The sequence below is a fragment of the Magallana gigas genome, chromosome 2, assembly GCF_963853765.1.
Source record: "Magallana gigas chromosome 2, xbMagGiga1.1, whole genome shotgun sequence".
NCBI classification, from domain to species: Eukaryota; Metazoa; Mollusca; class Bivalvia; order Ostreida; family Ostreidae; genus Magallana; species Magallana gigas.
The window spans coordinates 19,147,846-19,168,689 of record NC_088854.1 but is presented as its reverse complement, the minus strand read 5'-3'; the positions used below and the strand labels follow the sequence as shown (position 1 = coordinate 19,168,689).

At 33.7% G+C, this 20,844-nt stretch overlaps 1 protein-coding gene across 5 annotated transcripts in view; it reads right to left on the bottom strand.

The window, feature by feature from the left end:
* LOC105325596 (la-related protein 4) overlaps positions 1–20,381 on the bottom strand; it is a 30,024-nt gene extending 9,643 nt beyond the window's left edge. For 2 of the 5 annotated variants that reach the window (XM_011425232.4, XM_034446741.2), the window contains exons 1-10: positions 20,189–20,380; positions 18,380–18,475; positions 7,424–7,532; positions 6,711–6,860; positions 6,234–6,327; positions 5,343–5,479; positions 3,256–3,359; positions 2,963–3,127; positions 1,644–1,751; positions 686–829 (exon numbers count right to left, since the gene is read on the bottom strand). In XM_011425232.4, the coding sequence (XP_011423534.3) occupies positions 686–829; positions 1,644–1,751; positions 2,963–3,127; positions 3,256–3,359; positions 5,343–5,479; positions 6,234–6,327; positions 6,711–6,860; positions 7,424–7,532; positions 18,380–18,475; positions 20,189–20,206 (1,125 nt within the window). In that variant the 5' untranslated portion in view covers positions 20,207–20,380. Of the gene's footprint in view, positions 1–685; positions 830–1,643; positions 1,752–2,962; positions 3,128–3,255; positions 3,360–5,342; positions 5,480–6,233; positions 6,328–6,710; positions 6,861–7,423; positions 7,533–9,668; positions 10,658–18,379; positions 18,476–20,188 lie in introns of those variants that run through there. The other 3 variants (XM_034446740.2, XM_066075387.1, XM_011425257.4) reach the window with 3 other exon arrangements.
* Between the last annotated feature and the right edge of the window lie 463 nt (positions 20,382–20,844).

Below are 20,844 nucleotides of genomic sequence, written 5' to 3'. Positions count from 1 at the left end.
ATGCAGATTTTCATTAGAGAATAATTGCACATTTACTATGATTCATCTGCATAAAAATTTCAACAATATTCTCAAGAGGGTCACAAACATGATGTGTTAAAATCGTTTTCCAAGTCATCACAACAGAGATGCTTTATTTATTACTGTATCTTTTTCAACATTTTAAAAATTAATCATGTTATGAATTTGACTGTTCTTTGTGCTTTAAAAAAATGAGAAAATTTCTGAACTGCAATAATAAAAACAACAAAAAATTTGATGATAAAAAATTTAAATAATTGATCAATAAATTGATTTTGCTCACACAATACCTGACAACATTTTAGATAAAGTGAGAAAATATGTTTCCTGTCATATTTGCACAATTTTTGAAGCTTTATTACAAGTGGTTTAATCTTCCAGTTGACAGTTACATTTCATATTACTGGCACACTTTTACATCATTGTTGTCTTAATGACTGTTAATTTGAATTTTAAATATATTTTTTTTCAATGCTGTTTAAGTTATACCATTTAACACAAATTTTTATCTGAAATCATGGAAGATGTTTCATAGAAGACTAAAACATTGCATTTTTATCTATCTTTTCAATTTCAACCACCTGAAAATCATTAATTTTAAATTCCTAATCCATCTGCAAAAGATGTTTTACATACTAAGAAGCAACAGAAGAGATTGGCTTACATGGTGGCCATTGATGTATTGAGGTACAATGGGGACAGAGGCGGTTTGGCTGGTGTAGGCCTGACTGGTTATGGTAGGCACAGTAGCCTGCGACTCAGACGGGCTTGTGGGCTGTACAACCTGCTGCATGGCCTGGGCACTCACCTACAGAACAAATTCAACATTTGTATAACAAACAGGTAACACATTAGAAAGAAGGGAAACTACAGCAGTCCACACTTTATAACCCAGACCACTACTATTTGTGTCCCAATAGACACTTCCTGATACAATCTGTCCTGTCTATTGATAGGCATGCCTCTTTTCACAACGTTCAATAATTTCTCCCATCAGTTTACTAATCTAGGCTTTAATAAGGTGTTTATGACTATATTAAATGGAAATTCCACCAATGTACAACTGATGTATGACTTGTCTTTGTTTTTCATCAATATAATTCAGGTATTATTGAAATTGAGAGAAGATTAATGAGACAATTTGTTTAATCAATGAAATAAGCATAAAATATTCAAACATTCCATTTTTTTTTTATTCATTTAGAATATCATACCTTCATTTCAAAATGTACATTTTTACATTTGACTTTAAGAAAAGTACAAATAAACTTCAACATTTTATGAAATTATGAGGTTTATGCATGCACTCCATCCCAAAATGGTGATTAATTGTAAATTTATGAAGCCATATTTCTTAACTGGGGGCATTTAAATTAAATAAGAAATAAACTTTACATGTTTATCATATATATTCCATTCTGTACATAATAAATCATTGCGCATACATTATATGCGGGAGTCAGTATGGTGTGTACCCCTCAACAGCTCTACTCATATCTCCCCAAACAGAGTACAATAAAATGTGATATAAAGTCTGCATTGATCAATAAATGCATGCTTTCCATCCCCCCTTCCAGAAACACACTGAGACATTATACCCCTCTGGTTGGACTGTTACATACCTGGGCCTGCTGTTGTTGCTGCTGCTGCTGCTGTAACTGCTGATGATACCTGCTCTTGTACCCATTACTGTAGGTCATCCTTATCAATGGCTTGGCTTTAATTCTTGCCTGTAAAGAGATGAAAGTGAAAAATTTAACTACTGCAAGATATAAAAGTAAAATAAAACAGCAGTACAACCTAAATCCTTTACCTGTCCCCAAATTTTTAGCGGTATTTACCATCATTATTAAATGCCTCTACACACTTCAACATGTTTTTCTTTAAATATTACTTCCACAAACTTGATACATATGTATCAAATATTTTGTTGAATTGATTGTTAGTCGGACTTAACACTTCATTGGATCATTGAACAAAACAAAATAATACTGATTCTGTTTAATATATAAACCGCAATAAGATTCTGAATGCCATGTTGTTTCTCAATCTTAATGATGTCTACAAATAGAAACACAATCAATACTGATCTATTTCTATGAATGGTCATTTGATTTGCAATTTCTTGCATTCTTGCACATTCAATACAGAGAACAACTTTTATTGTTATTTTGAAATCCACAGTTAGGTAAGTTTTTTAAGTGTTTACTGAAAACAGCAACTACATAACCAATGGAATTTACTGAACATGAAGAATCATTTGCTGTTGCCCTTTAAAAGAGCATTCCAATCGATTCTGAGAAAACAGATTGTGGCCATTCAATCTCTATACGTCTTTTTGGTAATAAATACCTTTGATGTTCATAAATAGATTCATTTCCCCATTAACCATGAGCCAACAAGTTAGACGACCTCTAGTCTTGGCCGCATAAAAACAATTAAGATCACATGGACAACTTAAGTGTCAGGTAGTTGTCTGTCTTAACATGCACGACATAAAATGCATACTTCAGGAAGACAGAACTGCATGGCCAAGTCACCAATTCAAATCAGTTGAAATTCTTACTGGAGATAAATGTCTTCCCAACAACAGTTCAAGACTTATACACATAATGAATGGTTGTCAAATAGGATCAGAATTATAATTTGTTCTGTTATTCTGGTATTTCACCATTTCACATCTTTTGCTCCTAGATTTTCTATCCGTGCATTAAACTCTGTGATCACAACAGAGCAAATTTCATATTCAATTGCATAATTTATCTAAATCGGTTTTTAAGACAAATGTTTCCGATAGGGAAAAAGGCTAGAATTCAATTTGTATCACTTGAGAATTAGAATAACAGGAAGACAGATATTTAAAAGATAAATCTGCCTCTCACAACTTTTATCACCAATGAAATAGAATAAAAGATATTTAAGAAAGGAATATGCCTCTCACCATAATAGGTTTTCCTTGAAAGTTTTGAACCTCTTCCCTCAGATACTGGTAGGCCCTTTGAGCATCAGTGTCGGAGTCGAATGTCACATACCAGTTGTTATTGTGAGCAAACTCACAACTTACAAACTTGGGACAGTTTTCACCAGCAAATAATGCTTGCACATCCTGTAAAACATAATGTTAAGAGTAACATCAGTTAGCAAATTATAACTGTCAGTGAACAAAAATATGTATTGAAAATGCAAGAGGCCAGATTTTAATAGGATTCTTTTTATTTTTTTTTTTTTTTTTACCTCAACTGGTGTAGCCTCTGGGATTTCCCGAAGAATCACAATACATCGGTTTAAATTTGGACGCACTTTTTCCCCCTTTTCATCAACTTGAACACTTGCGCATTCTAAAAAGAGGAAAACAGCAAAAATTCAATGCACAATTAATCATGAACTTTTTCAAACGAGAAAAAATATTATGATTGTAGACTTCCCTCAGACATTACAAATACAGATTTTTGGAGTCTTTGAAATTGTGTGAAAGTTAATGAATAGTCAGCAATATTTCCTGGTATTTTCTATTTCTTGACAACTTATGCAGGAAGCCTTTCCAGACAGGGCTTATGAGATCAATAATTGCTTCTGATTACTCATTATTGCCTATTCAGTCCATAGACAATAAAAGTCAGGATCTTCCATATTTGTTAGCAGACTTAAAAGTCCCTTTTCATGTTCACCATAGGTCAAGCTATATATATGCATCTCTTGTCTGAGTCCTTTAAACTGACAACTACAGATGAACTAAATTGTGAAGCTGCCATTTTACTTCTCACCTTATCAGAATAAGGTCACCTGCTTAAAAGATACTAGTATACCACCAGGTATAAGCCACGGGGACAAACTGATATAACAGTGACATCTTATCGTGTAGTCATTCAACAGCTAGAACTTGTATACATAAACAATTAATGACAGAGCCAATATCTCTAACAGCAAGTATTGACCCTTGTTCTTGAGAAACAACGAAACATTTTTGTTATGTGATTGAACATCAAAGCTTTTCATCTGTTATAAAGTAGGAAAAATTGCAGTCCAATGCCCCATTTTCCTGCTCCAAATTTAGATGTTTTCAGTTCATGATTCTAAAAATAGCCTGTAAATGACTTAACCCCAGCCTCGAGGGAGTTCCATTATTAGTGTAATAGTAACAACATCAATATCGACTGAAGCTCTAACATCTATCCTCCCCCACACTTCAGATAACACTGCTCCTATCAGTTACACTACACTATCTACACTGTCCAAATCATCCCACAAGGTTAATTCATAAAAGACTACATCTATCAATTAGTTTACAAACACTCCGCTTGGATTACCACCAAGTGTAATATTACATGCAATCTCACTATGTAAAGTAGGCTTTTTGGCCTTTTGTTCCTTTCAGGGGAGTTTTGTTTGCTTCAGAAACTAACCTAATACCTATTAATCATTGCCTCCAAACACAGCTACTTCACCAATCTCTAAGACATCAATGTCCTCGAAGGCCTACACAGGGAGTTTTTTTTATCCACAATCTCATTAATCATAATCTTAACTGGACAGTGTTGTTCTCGGCAATAAATCTTCTAGTCCTTGCATAACATTGTATTTCTTCATACTTCTCTGCATGGATTTTCAAATAAATTGCAATGTCTCCACTTAAAACATTGTACCTAACTAGAGCCAAAGTGTAAAAATAATTTCATAAATATCAGTTGTGGTTTTTTTTCCAGTGCGCATATTCCCACTCTCCTAAACAATATTCGTGAATGAGATTCGATCAGTATATCAGTTTACATTTTACACGCTAACACATACCAGCTTCTAGTGGATATAAAGATTCATTGAAAAGCAAGTGTTAGGTGTAAAAACATAAAAAGACACAAACAGTTAGATCTAAGTATCCAAGACAGGTTTCAAATATCGACTCATTGGATTATTTATCAAAGGTGAGTAACATCTTTACCATGTTTCACGTTATAGATTAACTATGAAAAACTAGTCTTTGATCCTACATGAGAAGACTCCAATAGAGAAAAACCTTCCCTTTCTTTGATGAAATTCCTCATAGATAAATCCCCAACACATTTTGATATCACACTAGTATTTATTACAAACTGTAAATTGCTTTTTATCCTCTGAAGTAAAGGACATAGAGTCTTAAGTTATAATTACTTTAGAAAAGAAAAAAACAAAGTCTAAAATCATTGATATAGCTGTAAATATAAATATCTCCACTTTTGTATCTCCTCTCACAGTCTTAATACAACTATATTTTCAAGCTAATCCAGGGACTAAGTTGAAGAAGTTAAACAAAGTGTGATGACTGGCATCCATAAGTTGCGACTTACCCCGCAGTAGTTGTACAACAAGTTGTAGGTCTGTGGTGAGTTCCTGTATCTGCTCTAGGTTAGCTATGGTTGTGATGGGAAGATACTGATCCGAATCCATCTGTGACTGCAGGTACGTGTCACTGGACAGGTTGTCCCTACAAACACAACAGACAGAGAGATACTATATAAATGAATTAAAGAAAATGATGCTTTGCTTTTGAAGCCTTAGAAGTCTATCAGATAGCCATTAATATTTCTGAAATACATTTATGCTAAAGAATTCAAGATTAAAATGTCGTCCTATGGTTACAAGAATATGTGTACTGTAAACGAACTTTTATTCACAAAGAAAATTTCGCAAGGTTCGCAAGAGCCTCATCATCGAAAATATTTCTCCCCACAAACCAGCCCTTGTCTTATAATTGTAATAACAGCATGGGCCTGTATAAGGCTTTCTAGCAAAAATTAGTTGGCTCGATCCAGTGTGTCTTCAGTATATCGCAAAATAATGTCGTTGCAAATAAAAGTTGGTTTACAGTAATTTAACCACTAAGAGAATAAACAAAAAATATCAATAATACTATACAATCTCTGCCCAATGGAAATTACCTACTATATTGAATTAGAACACATCACGGATAGATAGTGATCAATTTTTAACAGCTAGATAACTGTTTTTCTGCAGGAGAAGATTCCTTGACAATGATCCAATGAGAACATGAGACTGGTCCAGACAAATGACCAGCTTAGGGGCTTATAACTAAGATGTGAGATACATGTCACTATCAATGGGCAACAAGGCAACTGTAGTGTTTACAAACACACAATACTGTCAACAGTGTGTAATCTACGACGGGGAGGGTGACACATAACAGGACATTGCTCCACACAGTGTTTAAAGCCCCCTACCTGGAGAAACAGTTTTCCAGCTTGGTTTTGAGTAGCTGTCGGAGACTGTCCTCATCCAAGTTGCCATCAGGGATAATTCCTTCATCCTCTGTCACTATTAAAAAGAGCAAAACTCATTAGAGTGGAAAATAAACACATACATCAAATCTGTTCTAATATTTAGGTATGGGATTAAAATCTAAATCATGCTGGATTAAATTAAAATTCACTTTTCTGCATTGTTTGACTGAATGGAACGTATGAATGAATACAAACATAAATCTCACAAAAGAGGGGTTTTTTTATGAACAAGATTTTTTTTTACACAATTCTCAGAGAAACATTAATGCATTACCTCTAAAAAAAAGTTCACCTTTCTCACTCAATATCACCCAAAGAAAGGTAACCTGAGTACACTTGTTGCATAACAACAACCCATAAATTATCTGTGAGACAATGCTAGATGTTATCTAGAGGCCCCATGTATGTTTAACACACCTGATAGGACACTGTTGTCAGAGTTGAGGAATCCAGTGGAGGAATCCCCATCGTCCGTGAGGACACTGCTCTGGAAGGATGTCTCCTGGTTCTGATACACTCCTCCCCCCAGCTCTGGGGAGCTCAAGTCTCCATTGGCATACTGGTAACCTGGAAATAAACATTACAAAGAATTTATGACATGTCGGAATGTGTAACATTTTCCATTTCATAATCATATTGTTTCACTTTTTCATCAGTGCACGGAACATAATCAGTGCAACATGCCAAAGAACAATGAATCACCATTTATGTACATTCAATTTCCTATGTTGTTAAAATCATCTTTCCTCCAGCACGTTACAGAAAAAAATGCTGATTTATGAATTTAATAGTTCATAACATCTAAAAGACACGTTAGTTTTGCAATAGTTGATGGTTTTATGTCAGTGAACCTATTTAACATCTCATCATACACTGATTTATTTCTTTACACAACAGGACAAAGAATTTTACTGTTGCCCTAACAGCATTACTGACCAGTCAGTAATTTACAATTCTATGCTTAAAACATGAGGTAATTCCAATGAAACGCAGGCTCCGTAACAGTACTCAATGAACAATAATTCTGTCGACTGAATCTCATTACAATTAACACTGGATGGGGATTTGGTCATTGTTTTAATATTTTTCCTGAATTAAGAGACTTAATATGCTGTAAGTAAAGTACTCACCATTAGCTGTAACTCCACCCTCCCAGTGAGCTGTGTCTGTTGGACTACATTGTTTGGTACTCAGGAACACAGATGCATTGGGATTCAGTCCTACTGTTTTGGGGGAGACCTGAGCAATAAAGAATATTGAATATCATGAGTCAATTTTTTTTTTCTTTGGAGGACATATATTGATTTGATGCCTAGTGCCTCAATACTAAGATTTCAGTAAAAAAGGTAAAACAGAACGTTAGATTTCACAACACCTAATCATCATCATATATACACAAACATTAGCACATTGAATATTCACACAAAGTATTAACAGATTACAACCAGTATGTCATGAAGAACTGCTTAGTAGTTGTTTAATTTCATAAAGCAAATCTGTTCCAAGACCATGTCAATTATCATACATTGGTCCTCATTTAAATAAACATAACATAGATAAGTGCTCAATTTGCCATATTTTTCACCATGATGTCCCCTTTGCAACTCATGTTCATTGTATGTACTGGTTTTGTATACATGTATGTACAATTGTCAGTTCTTTAATTGACATCAATATTTTATTACAGGATACAACACCGAGGGATATTAATAATCGGCGTCACAGAGAATATCAATCCATATTCTATTTCTCCCGACACCATCCCACTCAAACAGAGGCACGTGAAGACAGATTTCCAGGATATTCAAGACTTTCTTATTCAGTAAATATTTCATTACACGCTGCTATGGAGTGTCTTCACATATAGTCATGAATGGCATTTATAGCTGTAGTTCTATTGCATCAGTAGCACTAGGTGACACTGTAAAACATGTTAGGGTGGGCTAGTCAAGGTATCAGATTTCATCATTATTGGACAAACCACTATGTAATACTGTCTTTCCTTGTTTACAAACATGAAAAATATAATGGATCAACCATTTATTCAAAAGGGCTTGAAAATCAAGCTTTTATTGTAGAATGGGTTAACCAGTCAATTCAACTAAGAAGCCATGTCAAGATAAAAATCTAAACAGCAATTCTGATTCCACATTTCCGCTTTTGGTGACTTTCATTGAAAAAGTTGCACCGATTTACAACTGCTGCCTGACAATATATGGAAGATGGGGATGTTTCCATGCAAGATAACACACAGTAATTAACAGCTCTATCTAAAGCTACCAAGTTTCCCAGATTTCCATAAATAAAATCTCTTTTTTACCCTTTATATTTCAGAAGTGCATTTAAATTTGATCAATATTTATCATTTCATTCACACCTCCACAAAATATAATAGTATTCCCTTTAAATGGACTCACATTAACCACTTCACATTTTGAGCCATACAATACCATATCTGACAGGTATGCTCAAACTTCTAGCATCTCTTATAAGATAATATCCATAAAAATACACACAAGCAGGGGCAAACTTTTCTTAACATGATGTAATACATGGAGTACAAAATAAATAATCTTTCATGTCAGCTACATGCTATGATAATTTCCAGTCAATCTTTAACCTTGTTCAAGCCTTGATTACTGGAGAAATTTCAATCTATTGCCTTATAGAAAAACACATACCTGTATATAACTTGTATCCTTTCTCTTTACTCTTGATACAATCTCAATAATTTTTTGAGAAAATCCTGTTTGAGCTTAATTAAGATGAATGTTAGAAGAAAGCCTTAAAAAACTTTTTGGAAGTTTCCAACTGAAAATCCTCATTAATTTCAATCAATTCTCTTGGAAGACAATCCCAGGGTTGGCTTTATATTAAACAATAATGGAAACAATTCCAAAAGCATGCCAGGGCATAGACTAATTCAGAGTTAAGTGATGTTCAGGTGAACTAATTGTCTAACCATGTCAATGGTTCCTTCCAAGGGTTCTGCAGAACATTAAAAATCTCACTGATAACAATCCCACTGTGGAAAGTACTTTTGTCAACAGACTGATAGGGTTTTCCATCCCCTTCCTTGTAATCCAAATTGTTTTATTGCATACAAGGTCTGAATAATTTTATATAGTCATTATCAGTGAAAAATTTTATTCTTCACTTCATTTGCTACAGCAAATTTTAATCATTTTCATCTTCAGAATGAATTTACAAATGACAGTAAAACATTTCAGAAATTTAAATCGTAGTATCAACTTACAACTTAAACTTTCATTTATTAAGACATAAATGAATTTCTCAAACAATAATCTTATATCTCAGTTATGAGGTTTGCTGGGGTGGGGGCTATTTCAGGCCTTAGTCGGACCCCAATCTTACCTGTGGATCAGGTTCCTCCTCTTTCTCAAGGTTCTGTTGAACACACAAGACTAAAGAATTGGAAGAATAGTAATATACATCCCCTGGAAGCATTTATTTGTGTATTAAATGTCCACACCAATGACAACAAACACTAAATCCTTGGGGTTCCTTAAATCAGGTCAATACTTTCACCCCTCCTGTCATCTTCTTTGCTGTGATATTGGTGTACATTTAAATGATAAGCAGTTCAGTTGTCTCTACAGAGTTTGAATGAGTACGGTTCCTTGCTGTTTACGTAATATCACCGAAAGTTATATCCATATGGGAAAAACACAGAAATTCTTTTCTTGAAAAACTATATATATCACTGACCAACAATTTTTTCTATGGTCATTTAACTGTAAATTTATGTAATTCACAACAATTCATTGATGCAAGTTAAATTTCCATATGAACTTCCTCTTTGAAGAAATTTCTTGAATGAAAGAGTCAGCCACAAAAGCGGAAAGCCACTTAAAGATCTTTTTTATAGACCCGAAATATCTGCAGATGGCTAAAAAGGGAAATATCAATTCCAGATCAGACAATCAGTCCAATTTTCACAATTAAGAAGTTCATAGTAGTCTTGATTGTGTGATTACATCACAGAGATAAAATTCTGATCACAAATAGAGGCACAGGTCTAGAAAATGTCCTCCTAAACGTGACCATATGGTATGAAATCGTGTTTGGCTGACAGACAAATGACTGTACCAACAGCCTAGTAACTGACGAATCTATCCATGCTATCAAATGCGGCCCTTTTCTCTCGACACGGATTCCCTCTTATGTAAATGAAGGTCTGATAATTAAGCCCAATCGGCCACAGAGAACAGAATATCCACGCTTCCATTCAGACATCATGTTTTAACGAAGACACAGGTATATCTGAGGCTTTTCGTCTGTTCTCTCTGTATTTCAACTACAGCAAGTTCCAGGTTAACAATCAATAATTTGCTAGGCTGTCACCAGTGAGCTGAATGCGACAACTACGGCAGATACACAGACCAACACTTGGTGTTTGCCTGTTTATATCTAATTTTCATAATCTTCCAATTGATGTGAGTACAAGATGTTATCATGCATAAAAAATAATGGACTGGGGTCAGCACATGACAATGTGATAAATCAGGAGCACATAAAATGCAACACCTATATGTACTGACATTGTATATCTTCCACAGTCAACCTTTTATGTTCTTTCATTTTGTTACCTTTTCCTCGAAATACATTTTCCTTTATTGAAAGAAAAGTATCTGTATCCAACCAAGTTTATCATTGCATAAACATAAAGTTTATTGGCTATTATGATTCATTTAGCATTATTCAAATTACTGTGCAGCAATATTCTATGCATATTTTGTTAAAACGTAGATATAGAAGGTGCATATCCACTTATCGACAAGTTACAGATGTCAGGACACCACTGTAGCACATAATCACAAGTATACCAGTGTACCCATATTTTCAACATCAAACTTCATTCTCCCGGATATTGAAATGGAGTTGAGGGAGAAACATCTGTGGCCAATATTGTTCCCAAAGGGTTGAAGAAAATTATTGACAACTATGATGAAAAAGAACAGAAGCAAACGTCCCCAGGTTAAGCTCCTTATGTAAATGAATGCTAATGTGAACATAATCACACTTAACAATTCAAAAAAAACAAATCACCGGGCCCCAGTACTGCACTGATTTGACATAAATTGCACATGGATAGATCTTATGTTTGATTTCAACTTCAATGAAATAAATGGTACAATATATGTCATAAATCAAACACAATTAACATTAAATTATAACTGTTGGATTGGGCATGTGGGTTAAAAGTCTGACGCTTTGTATTAATTTGTGATCCGAAAATTCAACTGTCCCAGTACCTAAAGTTATAAATGAGCACAATTATTGTATTGCTGAAACAGAGGATATCCAAACTCGGGCATCTCCAAATCCTTGTAAGGACCATTATCACAGTAATATACTATATTATATATAACAAGGGGTATATAGACCTGATAGAACAGTTACAACAAGGGAGATATTGCAAGGTTATACATGTGTCTTGCAATCATAATTGGAGAATTTGTTTGATATCAAGTTTATCATAATGGTTTTAAACTTCCACATTCTTTTGAAACTCTCGCTTATAAGAGGACCATGGTCTAAGCAGAATATCTAATGCATTGATTATCCATAGTATTCCACTTAAGACTTCTAAAGAATCCTGTTAAAAGTAGAAATTGATTTATTGAATCAAACTTGCTCCTTTTATTCTAAATATCACCAGTTGTTTACTCTTGATGCTATAGTTCATCATCATTACAGCTAATTATTGGGCTTATGACATTTACTATCACCAAAAAAAATCACAGTGTGCATGGCATGATGATAATACTTGTTCTTTAAAACTTTTAAAATCAATCAAATGGATTCATTGAAGCTTAAGATTTTTAAGCAAGTTCGCATAACAGTGAGTTTGTTTTTTATCTATTGACCGTGACACAGTTTAGGTACTAAGATAGTTGTGGGCACTGACCTTTGCAGTCATACTGAAGACAACAACTATATAGAAGCATTGTGTCTCTTTTGTTTGCAATAAATTAGTAGACATAACTTATGACTGAAAACTAGAAATCTCATATACATGTAATTCATATATGCAAGTTCATCAAAAATACTGTAAATTTTTAATGAAATGCTAGGAATTTATATCCGCATAAAATTGCGAGAAGCACACTTCATGGATTTTGAAATCTAGCCATTATTTTTTGAGAGTTGGGATAATAAGAAATAAGGAAAAAAGTTCCACATTCGCGATTTCATATTCTCGCAATTTGATACAAAACAGTGGGATTGCAGAATTAGTACTCTGCAGAATTAGTACTCTGCAGAATTAGTACTCGCATAATATATGGAATTTACAGCTTTTCATTCTGGTCCCAAAAAAGAAATACCCTGAAGCACAGCCTATAATGTATGTCTGCAAAATCAATAAGAATAAACTTAATCCACTAATTGCACAATCCATTTTGTCACAGTTTAGATGGATAATCAGAAGGCCCTAAAAGGGGTCTCTTACACAACACCCTTACAAGTGGCTTATCAAGTGGGAGGGACAGAATCAACATCATCATTTATGCAATCCTATTTCTTTTCAGCATTGGTTTTTATTTAATATTCTTGTCATCAGAATCTATTCCATAATCAATAGACAGTAATTGGAAATCATTTAACCCATGACAGGGCCCTCTCAAAAAGACAGGAGATCATTAACTCAGACAAATTATGCATAAGTGTAGACTTCAGGCCCCGAAACAGCTTACAATGAAAGTGAATCACTATTATCACAAATAATTGTGGCATTGGAAAAGTAGTATTATAAACAGTCATTGATGCTACTGCTTTTCAATCCTACAGACATTTTCAAAACTGTTTAAGATTTCAATGATGGAATCAATAGCTAAGAGGAAATACAAAAATTAGGAAACTGCAATACCGACCTATGATAACTTACACGAGTCAAGGTTTGGAATTTTAGATTAATGCTTACTAACTTGAACTTAAATCACGCCCACTGTTAATACAAAGCATGGACTATGCATACTTATCTAGTCGAGAGAACTATGCAAATCACTCATATTAGTCATTTGAAAGTCATAAAACAGACAATATGGACAGCAAGAGGATGGCAAGAGTGAAAGTAATATTTCCCGAAGAATAAAATTGTCTTTTCTCTGACATTTTATGGTATGCAATATCTTTAGAAACATTTCAAAATGTCAAATTTCCACATTGGTATTCTACTTGACGAGTCTTGTGGGAAACAAATTTAACCTCTGAAATCTGTTGCATCATGACTGAAAACCCTTATGATTTAAATAAATGCAAGATATGGCCAATCCTTTTCTTCTCGTAAACATCCAAAGATTACTTTCATTTAACAAAATCAATTTTCAAGACAATTTTTTCCTCCCCTGTTTTCCCCCTCTTATTCTGATTCCACAGTCCTTCTTCCCTTTATCAAACATGGTCTTCAGCCAGACAAACTACTGTTTCTCCTAAGGAAGGGGTTATCTTTATACGTGACCACAATAGTAGGCCGAGTTTATTGATTTATGTTCCCGTCTCTTGCTCCTAAGGTAGCTGCTGCGACGAGGACAAGGACTGCCCACGTCTGTTGCCGCTGCCGCTGCTGCTTCTGCCGCCATCATAACTTGCAGTCTATCAGAAAGGCCCTGGAGGGTTCCGGCCTCTTATTGACAAACTTGTCTGCACAATCTGAATCCAACAGCATCATAAAGTGTGACAGATTTCAAAACTACAGAGTGGCTTTTTGTGTAATGAGCAGGATAATCACACTGATTTTTAATGCGTAATTGATCATAGCATATTAACCACATTTCATTCAGCCCAGCTCATGGCTCTGAACAGGACATGTTGCAATGCACCAACCTAATTTAATCTATCTCTTCATTCATGAATATAACATGGGATGGAAAAATCTCCCCAGCTAAATGCCTGCTCTTCAATTTCATCAATATCAACCAAAATATAACTCAATTATATGGTACTTTGAGAAGTTAACGGGCTAACGGCCTTTCAAGGAAAATATTATCACACTAAGGTTTTGGTATAACCTATGAAGAAATCTGGAGTTAAAATTGTTCAGAGCATATAAATTCATGTTACTTATTATATAACAATGTATGTAATATGAAACCATATTTTCCCTATATGGCGAGGTTCTTGTAAGGTTGCATGTGAATAGTATCACAAGAGGGACAGGGACATTTTGACACTGAAATCTAAAATTAGACATGTTTCAAAATTTGACGTAAGACTAGTTGTTAGCTAGATTGTGGACCCCTAATGATACATGTACATAATAATACACCATCAGCATTTTCTTGCTTTACTAATCAATAAGGCTGTACTTAAGATCTCCAATCCCAGATTATTGTCAATTTTAAGCATTAGGCATATTCAACAATACAACAGGTTGTTCAGTTTAAATAGCCGATCTGTACTTTTATTTCAAATTAAACCACATATTATGTCATTTCAAACTTGTATTAATTAAACAAAGTACAAGTTAAAGTATACTTTCTAGACCATATTTTTATAGATCAATTTTCCTTTTCTGCAGTCAAAGGGCAGATTTAGTCTAATATTCCAGAACAGATGGATGAACATGGTAGTTTCCCAAACAAAAACTTACTTTTACAAGAATTTACTTATCTGTGTGTGGGTGTGTTTGGGGGTGGGGGTGGAGGGGCACGTAATGTATACTAGTGCTAAATCTGCTCTAAAAAAATCCTTATTCATTTGTTGTGCAAACAAAAATCTTTTAAACCCCTTATAATTTTATAAAATCATGACAGTCAATGTTTTTATCAATTTTTTCAACTGTCATGCTTTAAAAGGAAAAATATGTTTAAAATTCAAAATAAATTCAATCTTTAAAAAAAAAAAGATAATTAAATCTTGAATTCAGCAGGCAAAGCAGAAAAGACATTGATCCACTCAAATAAATAATCAATATGAATAGCAATATTTCAGCTCAAAGAACGATAACTTGTATTTAAATCCCAGCTCTTTTCATGATTTAATAACATTTCTCTCGCAGATATTTGCTTCTGACATAAGAGAACTAGGAGATCTAAAATCATGACTGCTGTCTTCCTAAACAGTTAGGCTAAGAAGCTCTTATATCCCTAAAATCAAACATATTCTTTCAATTTTGCCGTTTTCTACCCTATTAACTTCCATTTTTCTCTCAACCATACTGACTCAACAACATCCATCAACTCAAAATCTTCAAATTTGTTAAAAAGGTGTAAAGGACTATGTATATGGGCCTAATATGGCCCTTAAAATAAACATCATCAGTTTACTTTCAAATTGCTTCCTTTGTACAGATAAATTTGTGAAGTTTTTCATAAATTTCATTCCGATTGTATCTTTAGCATAAAACATTGTTTTCAAGCAGTTTTTCTTTCAGAAACATTGAGTGGTTGCTTGAATAAACAAAATATTTTCATAAAAGATGTAACTATCCAAAACTTAATTAACTGACAAAAAGTCTGCTCTTGTTCTAACCTTCACTCTATATTTCCCATTCCAAAAAAGATGAAAAATATCCAATTTTGGCTGATTTTGATTGACTTACAAAAATAGCATAACGTCTGATGTCATATACTGCCAGTGAGTGCAAATAAATCAAATAAATAGGTGAAAAACATATATTATATCAACTATTCTAAAAAATCATATAAAAATTTAATTTACCTGAAACACTTTTAAAAATGGGGGCCAAACTTTACTCATATCATATAATAGTTCTTTGTTATAATTTATTACAATAGTCTACAAGAAATCTAGTGGAACTGAATCAATAGTTGAAGAACGATTATGATTTACATTTTTTTATGTCTCACAATAATATTTCACCCTTCTGACAAAAAGTCAAAACTCTTTTGTTGCTTTCTTTATAGGTGTCACAAATTCCGGTATAATAATTATCAAATATCAAAGCTGTACTTCTGTGTCAAACTATGTCACCTAATGACCTCAACACAAGTAATATCAGGACTGTATTAGATTCTTTACAATCAAAAACATAAGGAACATGTCGCGTGTAGAATAGACAAGACAACAAACCAGAGTTGGCGATGTTTTACAAGTAAAGAAGGAAGTCCTAAGGAAGATCATTATACAGTCAGGAGAAATAACAAGACCTGTACAATCCTTGCTTAGCAATCTAAACTTTTTCCTTTCCTGTTGTAAATGATATCATTCTGAATATTCATCAGTTGTGTATATGCAACAGGTGCATCAAGACTACAGAGTAGATGTTGAGATCAATGAAAACCTAGATCTTAAAAACAGGAAACTTCATGTAATAATAAATTGGCTATGCTCAAAAATACTCACTGAATTTTAAATAGATTATGGAATGTAAAGGAAAATATACTATTGGCTTACAAGAAACTTAACATGTTTTAGCTGCAGGTCTGAAAAAATTTGGATGGACAACATGGTAGCTAAAGTGCCTCGCATAGTTAAAAAACTGCAATTTACGGCACACAATAAAAGCTTGTTTTGGACTGATAATCTTATATCCACACACATTCTGCACAAACATTTGGTTCCAAATAATTCCTTGGACATTTATCTACAGATATCGTCTCTTTACTTGCCCCCGATATTCTTTTCAACATCACCAACCCCGTAAAATGACGTGGTGCAGTTTGTTTACATATAAATATGGTGACTGATCTCAGAAAATGAAGTATATCAATTCGTGAATTAATATACTTCATTTTCCCGAGATCAGTTGACATGCTTAAGAGAAAGTCTGGGGCAAATAAAGTGACGATATCAGTAGTAAATTGTCTGTAGAAATTAATGGTTTTCACAGAATTTGTAAAAAATAAGGTTAATTAGTTTAAAACTAGCGCAATTTTTTTAGCATCATAAATTGCATATTTTTAAAATGGGAGGCACAGTCCCTCCAATGTCGTCCATCGGAATTTTTTCAGACTGCGTGCTACAGACCTGGGCTGCATTTTACAAAAGAACTTACGACAATGTCGTAAATATTTACAGTCTTGTAAAATGATCTTTAAAGAAAAAAATTGACATAAAATCATTTGTTTACAAATATTTCAATTCCCATAATTATATTTTCCAGCCATAAGAATAAATTATTGATTAGTTTGTGATTAATTAACATTCATTAATTTGGTCGTAAGTCGTAATTTCTTTTGTAAAACGCAGCCATGCAACTAAACACGTTTTATTAACCAGAGAACTTGAAATGAGATATCTAGTATGGTTCACAAGATATACATACACACACCATTCATAAAACATCATTATTAACAAAGGTAATTTTCCTTATCTGTTCCAAAATTCCTTATTCTCCATGGGTAGTACTTAATAATACACTGCACAATTTACTATTTGTCATTTAACACCGGAAAAATCTCAAGAGACAAGTCCAAATGATATTAAAACCATTTTATCAAGAGCTTGGACTTTGGGTAGTTGGTGTCAAACAACACTGTGATGTAGGCCTGTCTATTTCATTGCTGGTCACTCAGCCATTGCTCTTTGAAATCAACAAGATTTGTCTGGCTTTTGAGCTATAACTGCAAAATCAGTGTATATTTCACTTGAAACCAGCATCATTTTCAACTTGTTTTACCTCCTACTGAAAGTCCAAGGCCTTGTTAAGATGGTTCTATATACATTTTATCATTGTCAACAATGCACTTCAGATATCAAAATCATCTGGTGACTGTCATGGATGACTCAAACTCATCTTCTGGTAAATTCCTAATATCATTAGTTTGACTACAGCTTTCTTCTTATTATGAGAATTACAAGCATTTCAGCATCCTATAGTTTAAACTGCTGCATTTAGGAAAACTATTTCAGTGAAAAGTTAAAACTGAACAAAAACCCCCAAAAAATTCCCAATTCTTGAGCCAAGTACCAATAAAATCATAATTATTCAGACTGATAATTCTTATGCAAACTACTCTTTTTAAATGCTGTATTAAAAAGCAATCATAAACCTCACAGAAAAAAATCTATTTTTGTTGGTGGGATACAATAAGGCTAAATAAGCATCACAAAGTGCATTGGTTATCAACAAGGGGGGTGGGGGTGTAATGGGTACTTACCGGGGATGAGAGTGGTAGCTCAGCGCCCCTGTTGTTTCCCCGATCTGACGTCATTAGGGCAGCTGAGTTCTCCTCGGGACTTGCCTTCAGTTCCACCTATAAATCAAATCACAGTCTTATTGCTGGGACAGGTACAAAACATGCTTCACATGTTTCCATCAAAACCCCTGTCCTTTTGAGTTACTGTTTTTATTAATTTAAAAACAATTGCTAACAGTATTAAAAACATATTAATCTGTAATATTTTTTTCTGATACAGGAAGCCTAAATGTTAATGTTATTAAATGTCAAAATGACCACTACTTTTCATACTCAAGACTACACACCTTTAGAGCATCTCATGAGTAAATTCTAAATATGATCATAAATAAGTGGTTAATGATAAATCTGAACAATTTGTTTACAATATTTTTTCTGTGTCATAACATTTATGTTTTATAGCCAAGCATTATGTAAATAAATGTCAGGTGTCAACAGAAATAAACAGTTGGACAAAATATAACTACATTACTACATGCTGATGGGTCAAAGCCAAAAATTTGTCAAACAAATTTCTTCATTCCTCGTTTCTTTCCAAGAAAAAGCAATAATACTTCTTTTTTAAAATTTAAAACTCTTTTTAACCTTTATGCTCTGGGTTTCCAACAAAAACAAATATGTTTCCTTGTATGCTTCACAACAATTATGACTATTTTCTCATGAATTTTCGAATATTTCCTTTAGTAAGAGAACAAAACTGAACAGCTAACTCGCTAATAAAAATATCAATCAATCTTGCATTTTGGAAACAAAACAGTAAAGGATTTTTTCCCAATATAACTGGGATAAATCACTGAGTTAATCAGAGATGGGTGTTGGAAAGAATGGTATGCTGACAGCATTTTATTTCCTTTATACATTTTATGAAAAACATACTATTCTCTCACTACTCATTAGACAGGAAAGGAAAACTTGTAAACATAAACAACATGTTCACCAATAATGTTTTGAATAATGGTTTATCCTTCACCCATGTTGCTTGATTCATAAGCATGAATATGATTAAATGAACATTTCTTATGGAATTAAACTGTTCATTAGTGAGTTTTAATGACCGTCACAATTAAAACTTAGCAGTATCTTATAAACTGGAAATAGCATATTTCTCTGATAACATTTCAAAATATAATCCAGCATCATTCTTATCTGTTGCAAATGTAAGAATAGTTTTTCAGCGAACACTTCCTATAAGGACTTAGGCATCTCATTCTTCCAATTGTCATAATTAACAGCTTAGAACATATCCAAAATTCAATTTCATTAAGCATTTTTACTACAAATGAAAGCTTTTATGTCCTGTCATTGACGATTTTGGTAGCACACTGTCATTTCTCATGGAGGCAGCCATATTGGAAAATGGCCGTCATTTCCGTAAATGTTCCCCTAACGTAATGTTTTGTACCATTTGTACATGCCACAGATGCATCTTATCTATTCTAAGTGAAAAAATATTGTAAACGACTCTGACGAATATCATATTACAATAATTAAAACCTACTTGATGGTTAAAGAATCTAATGTCATGATTTCAGAACATAGGTTTAAAGGCGGGTCATGACGCGTTTTTCTTTCCAAATGTTTCATTTATTCATGCGTATGTGTATATATAATATATCTACATAAAACAAAACAAATGACAAAGACAATTGAGATAGCTTGACTGAAGTTTTGCAGTAACACGTGATGAAATACACGAGACGTAATGTAACATGGCGTCGACCGTGTCACGAAAAACATGCTGTCGCAACACTGACATCCACATGCACTTACTTTGGCTACGGATACCATCCACTACCTAAAACTATTAAAGAATCCGTCTTGAAGACCTGTCGATGTATCTTTCCACCTTTGAGCCGAAAAGGTTACAAAAATGCGTGCCTAAGTAACGAAATAAGGTACAAACTTGCACTATGCAGGTTGATCTATCGCCACTAGTCACATGGGCCGCATACATCCAACATGGCAACCGCAATGTGAAAACATGTTACTTTGAAGTTTATTTCACCTAGCTCAAATATAGGATTTTAATGTGCATTTTTCAGTAAAAGTGAAATTAAATAAAAATATATTGGAACTCAATTTGCAAAGATAAACAATTTAAGAACACAAATTCTTTGTGCTTTGGCGGGAGAGAGGAGGTCTCATCTGACGTAATATTGAGGGGGTTCTAGGGGGAGTTTGCTGCAGTGATAATTACAGTAGGCCTAGACATCACAACAGTTTCTTTTAATGTTGATTTGGGGTTTACTACCTGCTAATTTCATATATCTTTTTAAGTCTGTGCGATTAATATTCAAGCAATTTGCAATACAATTTAAACAAGCTGTATTAATGCCTAACGTTAATTTCCCTGAAAAATATTTCTTCTTTTTCCCCAGTCATCTTTAAGTTAGTGGCACTATATTTTGAACTTTATCAGTTTACTT